General features: G+C 39.4%; 1 protein-coding gene across 1 annotated transcript in view; it reads left to right on the top strand.

Annotated features, from left to right (window-relative positions):
* Positions 1–6: 6 nt before the first annotated feature.
* WFS1 (wolframin ER transmembrane glycoprotein) overlaps positions 7–6,783 on the top strand; it is a 42,857-nt gene continuing 36,080 nt past the window's right edge. The window contains exons 1-2 of the mRNA XM_019526374.1: positions 7–79; positions 2,221–2,424. Of these exons, the coding sequence (XP_019381919.1) occupies positions 2,226–2,424 (199 nt within the window). The 5' untranslated portion in view covers positions 7–79; positions 2,221–2,225. The remainder of the gene's footprint in view (positions 80–2,220; positions 2,425–6,783) is intronic.

The raw sequence follows: 6,783 nt of genomic DNA, 5'->3' as shown, positions 1-6,783 counted from the left end.
GCTCGCAGGCGCGGGCTGCAGCTCCCGGCGCGGCCGCATTCAGCGCGCAGCAGCCAGAGCCGAGGTCCCGCCGGCTTGGGTGAGTGCCCCTGCGCCTGCCCCGCCCGAACCGGGGGTTTATTACCCATGTTATTATTATAGTCCCAGGCTCCGCGGGGCTCCCGGTCTCGCGCCTCCTTCCCAGCTTTGTTCTGCCTGTTGTTGTTGTTGCCGTAGCAGTTGCTGTTGCCGTTGCGGCCCTCTCAGAGAGTCCGCTGAGTCCTTTCGCTTTTCCGCATCCTGCCGCTCTGTGCCTGGGTCCTCCTCGCCAGGTGGCTTGGGCAGGTCTGCGTCATTCTCGGGCAGCCCGTGTTTCCATGAGGTTGCTTTTTTTTTCACGGTAAAACCCTCCCGGTTTGAGGAGGACCTGACTCCCCTTGTGCGAAGTTTTGAGGTTTAGATTCGTGTCAAGTGCTACCTTCGTGTCAGCTTTTCTCATAAGGAGCTTTTTACCTTTTGCTCCCATGCCTTGACTAGGATTAACTTAGATCAGGTTTACTTCCTTTTTACTCTTTGGCTAAAGGGGGTTGGAGAGAAGTTTCTTCCCCCTTTCTGTTGCAATAAAGAAGTGAGACAAAGGAAAATCCTAGTTAATCGTGGCCAGAGAGGGGGATTCTTTCTTACTGTCCTTGAGGCTGTCAAGGACGTTGTTTTGTCCTCTGTAAAGTAGCAGGGGTCCAGCTGCAAGAGAACTTGTGACTTGATGGTTAAAAATACTCCTTGTGTTTTACTGGGGAAGCATTTTAATCTGCACTTTTCCTATGCTGATTTTGTAGTACTGTCTAGATGTCTATGAAACACAAAGTTAAGTAGTTCCAATCATTTAAAATAGTTCCTTGATAAAGATAATAGAGAAGGTAAATTGTCTAATTAGTAAGAATTTTTTTCCTTGCAAGAGACTAGCCTTGAAGTCAAGGTTCACTTTTTGTAACCAGTTATGACCCGAGTGATAAGTCTGAAAGCAAAATGTAAATAGACTGAATTACTGAAATAAATATTGATGTCTGAGACTTTTAGACAAGAAGAAGCTAACTATGTAGTCAACAACCATGGCCATTTTTCCTGAAAATCCAGGATGAGAAAAAATAGTTGAATGGGCTGAATGTACCAAGCCAAAGCTTGTTGCACTGTCCTGTCAAATCACACTTTAAATGTAGCTATAACCCACTGAGCTGCTTGCTTTCAGTTCTGGAAAACTGAAATTTGAACTAACCCACGTGATTCTTTTTTTCTAAGCCTTTTACAGAACATCAATGACCTCTTGTTACAGAGGGCAGTTTGCAGGAGGAATTCAGGACTTCATTCCTGCCCCTCGGTGTCTTTCAAAATGCAACTAACATTTTGCTAAATAGGGTTTCAGAGAGGAACTTGTTTGGGGTGGGAGGGAGGATGACTGGGAAGTGTCTGTTTGTGGTTAAATGACTCTGTATAAATCTGAGTTCTCTGATCACAAGTTTGAGGGTAGATTTTTTTTTTTTTTTCTCCCGTCATCTCAGAGGCGCTTCACAAAACATGCAACACATTCCTTTCACAAATAGGATATGGGGACTGGGGAACCGTGTCTGTTGTGTGCAGGTTGTCATGATACTGCATCTGCCTTGGAGGAGATTTGATGCTTCTCTTGTGTTATCTGTTTTCACATGTGCCTTTCAGCAGATGCTACTCCCTTGTCTTCCAGTCACCTACCACTCTGTGTAGTAAATCCATTGGGCCAAAGTAAGGTGCAGGCCTTTGTTACCAGCAGGAAGTGTTTATAAGTATTATGTAATGAAGTACAGTGTAGTAGGAACTAGGTCCTGACCTTGCTAATAATGCTGCTACACAAGTAGCATGTCAGAGGGTCTTCTTCTGTGCCTAATATTTTCAGGATTGTGGTTCTGTGTCTTATCTTTCATGTGTTACTTATGACTTAACTCTGATTGGAGCTAAAGCACGATAGCTGTTCCTGAGTAGCATTTACTCCAAGGATAAGTGTCCAAAACAAACCTGTTTAAGAACAGTTCTATGTATAAACACATCGTTAGCTGATGGGCAGTGATTCTCTCTGTGGTACAGGTTCAGACATCTATATAAGTAGATATTGATGAGAGTTTATAGTCTGGTTTTATGTAACATGCTTGTTGTGTATTTATTCATGTGTTGATGTTTGTATTAACCATACATTTTCTGCTTTGCTTGCAGCTGAAATGGAATCAGGTCCTGATCCTTCTTCAAGCCCTTCTCACCAACAGCCGCAGCATGGAAGGTCCCAGCTAAATGCAGCTGCTTCTGTGGACCCTAACGAGAGTAGTAGGATACATGGGGCACCTTCAGGAGATTCGATGTCAACATTTTCCCCGTCAACTTCCAGCTATTCCAACAGCAGAGAGAGAGTGGAAAGAGGTGGTAAGTATGAAATGCTAAATATGTCCAAGACTTGCTTATTCCAAACATCAGTAAATTAAAGGATACTGTCAATTTGACAAATAAATCCTTTTGTGAATCTTCAACCTGCTCTTGTAAAAGATGAAAGAGAAGAGGATTTTTTTTTCTGCTTATTTTTTTTGCACAACTTTTATTTTCCTTCTGTAGTTTGTCAACCAATTTTGTGTGTACAGGACAACAAAAAGAGGAAGACTTTCTTTTTTTATCCAAGTCATAAACATGGTAAGGGGATATAAGAGCAGTGTATCCTAGAAGCTGCCTTCCCAACAGCTCTCTTTTTTCCCCTCATGTGGACTAGATTGCATGTTGACCAAAAGTATCTAATAATCTGAAGTTTTTATAAACCGTTAAATTTAAATTAACAAAGAGCAGAATCTGAGTGCCTGTGTAGGTTTGTAGGAAGTTTGTTCTAGAGTTCATGATAATTTCTAAAAATCAAAATTTAAATGGCATGAAGAAAATCTAATAAACTGTTGAAGCTGGTGGATGCTACTAGCTATATACACTGCTCTGTTGAATAAAGCCAGTTTAGACTAGTGCTCTGAACTCCTGAATTCAGGTTTTAAATTTACTCTGGTTTCCCATACATACAAAAAATGTCGATGTTCCAGGCCTACAAGTATACCACATTTTAGCTCTTTCTTTATATGTAGGCCCTGGCTCTGCATATACTTACACATGTGCTTAACTTGAATGAAAGTAGCCTTGTTGAAGTCTGAAATTACTCAAGGGCCTTAAAATTAAATATATGTTTGTTTTCAGTCTCTTTCTTTCTTTCTTTCTTTCAAGGAGAACTGTAGTCCTATGAATAGGGGTTTTTTTTTATTTTTGTTTTTTGGTTTGGGGCAGGTAGAAAAATCTGAAATTGGAAAGATGTGTATTAATAGCTCCTGCCTCCCAAAATGTTATACTACAGAGGTACTTACAGCTCTATTGTACAAGGTTTAATATGCACAATAACAAAAATTAGAAGTCCATGCCCCAAAAGTTTATAATCTAAGTATCTTCTCTAACTTCCTATTTGGGCAAGTGTTTCGCAAAAAACCTAGGCTGGGAAGTTGTTTCGGTGGTTTCTGTGCTTATGTTGATACTGTAGTTGCCTTTTAAGTTTTTTTTGCTTTCTTTCTTACTTCTCCTATTTCATAATTTATTCTCTTCTCTTATTGTTAGCTGCCCTGAGCCTTTATTGGAAAGGGCAAATAAATCAGTGTGTTTTCATTTTTTTGCCTACTGCATGCCCAGAATAGATATGCAGCCTATTTTGGACAAGGCAGAATGAAGAGAAGAACATTTTTCCAGAGCTACAGCTACACAGAGCAGGGAGAGAGCCTAATTTTCAGCTCACTCACCCTCCCCTCTCAGACAAAGGCTACAGTTTTAATTCTTTCACAGCTGAACTGTTAGCTGCTTTTGGCTGCTCAGCCAAAAGCTGAAATTGTTGCTGAAGACTGGACTTCACACGGACAGATCTAGGATTTTGAAAAGAGCTAAAAACAGTCTTCAGAGCTATGAAAAAGAAAAAGGGAGACCAGGAAGAGCTAACAGACAGCAGAATTGCCAAAGAAATATGTAGGTGAATTGATGCAGAATTTCAGAAATATAGCCCAGCTGTCAATCTGCTGCTATTTTATATAGATTATGTTGGCAGGTATGATATTGTCTCTTTCTGGCTAATGTGGAAAGGATTTTTTTATTTGGTATAAACATCTAGCTTTTTAATCTTTTTCCCCAATGGTATGTCTTTTCAAGTCTTTTCACTTATTGACGGAATATTATTTAATTAAACAATGAAAATTGTTTGTTAGGGTTTTTTTTGTTTGTTTGTTTGTTTTTGTTTTTTTTAACAGTGGTGTTCCATTTTTTTGAACGTGTCTTTTGGTCTTGTATTTTGAGAGCAAATTGAAAAAACCATGTCTGTCATTTTTATCATTCATGACTTTTTTTTCCTTGGTCATAATAATCATTTTAATTCTTCTCATGTGGAAGTCTTTTCTGATGTTGCCTGTCACTTTTATTGTCCTCAAATAGTTAGCCGCCTTCAGCTATCACGATCAAAATTGAGTACAGCATAGAGAAGAGACATACCATAAATGAATATAATAGTATTTTGTTTTCCATTTCTATCTCTTAATTTATTCCAACATTTTAATCAGAGCAGAAGATTAAGCCACTATTAGACCACATAGATGGGTGTATTAGCAGGTCAGATTATTTCATCCAGTGTGCATTACTTTCCATTTCTCTGAACTGTGCCATAATACACTGCTGCCTTGGGTTTGGAGAAGGAAAATAGAGAGAGTTTTCAAGGCTAATGACTTATTTGAAAGACAGGGATTGGAGAAATCCTGTTTTGCCACAGCTTCAGGAGAATGAAGCTTAAACACAAAGCAGGGACTTGAGGACAGCTTTAAAAAGATTATAGTTATAAAGTAGAGGTACTTTGCAACACATATATGTATTTTAGAAAAATAATATCCCCAAACAAGTAGTCCCTAGACAATCTACAGAGCAATGGGACTGAAATAGAAGTAGCTTTTGGTTTCATGTCACTGGAAATAAGAATCTTTCTCTCTCCCTTTTTTTAAGATGAATGATGCCTGATGGTCTAAGATTCAAAAAAGGATGAAGCATGCTAATCTAAGGTCCCTAGCGCACATTACATTTATGGTGCAATTACTGTGTTAATCACTATTAAATACTGTAATAACAGTACTACACACACAGTGGATGTATGGCACCGTAAGTTGGAAAACTAGCCACAAAGATATTCCACGAGATATGTGGTACGTCTTTGTGGCTTCTTTATGTAGTGAGAGCCAATTATCTGTGTTAGTCAAATTCAATTGGTACCCTCCCTGCTGTTAGTTGCAACTGTGAGCAGATAAAAGAAGATGAGAGAAGTCCAGCAAAGTAGCAGAAGACTGGACTCCTATACATGTGCATGGAGCAGACTTGATTAATCGAGTCTGCTGGAGTATGGAAATTGACGTGCTCTGACAGCCTTCTGCGTCACGTGTGTCAGTGCTGCCATGCATCTCCGCACTGAAAAAATGGTAGTGGGGCACTTTGAAATAAAACACATTCCATGAGCTTTAGGTCAGATTGCCCCTCCGCCATTTTTTCAGTGTGGGAATGCTGATACATGTGACACAAGGGCGCTCTTAATTAGTGCAGCTTGCTAATTAAAGCGCCTGGTGCCACGTTCCATGGCACGTGTAAAATTGTGTCCAGGCATATATTTGTCAATAACTTCTAGTCACTACATTAGATTATCCTGCCAAATAAAACATAGCTAAAATTTACAACATATTGTTAGAGGTACAGACCACTGTCAGCTGATCTACGACTCAGGCAGTCTCATAATATTCTCAGTTCTACAGATTAATAATGAAGTAATTAAGTCATAATGTTTATTTAACTAAAAACTTAATTTGAGAAGGAAAGAGGAATGTATAGTGGCTGTTTGAGAGTTCTCTCTTCAAACACTCAATGTGATAGTATGGCATAAACCTTCTGGCAATGGTTTGAGGTCATATAAATGGCTTTTGTGTCTGTATCACTTATGTTTGTACTGATAAAGCTTTATATGCCATGAGGTCTTTCTTCCTATCTCCATTGTCAGTTTATATTTAAGGGTATATTGTTCTCAAATAGATGCTAAGAGAATTCTGTTTGTTCTGAATAACATGTTCACTGTGATCTAAAGTGTGAACCGCTGATATGCTTAGAACTGTCTTTGACCTACTGAAGCGACCTGGAACAAAGGACTGAAAGTGCGATTCTGAGCAATTGAGTCCAGCCCTTGCACGTGCTTATCTTCCAGTAGGCCAGTAGGGCCTCTGGGTCAAGCTCATATATCCCAAAGGATTTTACATGTGCAGTTCTTCAGCCCGTCTCTTATTTTGCTGCTAGGGAATTGGTTTGCGTTCTGTATGTTTTTAAATAGTTTATTCCAACAGTGGGTGGTAACAATAGCATCATAAATTAGACCTGATTTAAATGTAAACCCTAATGTGTAATTGGGAAAGATGAAGCAAACCTGTGACAGGTTTATAGATAGATAGTTTTAAATGGAACAAACTTGATTTTCACCTGTTTGCTGTCTTCCTTTTTGTCTTCTTGGACAAGGTATTTAGTATAACTTGCAGATTTGTTGGAATCTGTGAGTGCTTCTGCTATAGCCTATCTGTGTGCTTGGATGTGTGCACACACATACGCTCCCTGCAGAGAGTTATTAGATTTTTCTGGAGAGCATCTGCAAAAATTAAATTACCACTATTCGGGTATGCATTAAGAATGGGAGGAATGGCGTTAATTAAA

Source organism: Gavialis gangeticus, unplaced genomic scaffold, assembly GCF_001723915.1.
Source record: "Gavialis gangeticus isolate Ggan-Ray unplaced genomic scaffold, GavGan_comp1, whole genome shotgun sequence".
Lineage (NCBI taxonomy): Eukaryota > Metazoa > Chordata > Crocodylia > Gavialidae > Gavialis > Gavialis gangeticus.
This window is presented reverse-complemented; position numbering and strand designations above follow the sequence as displayed.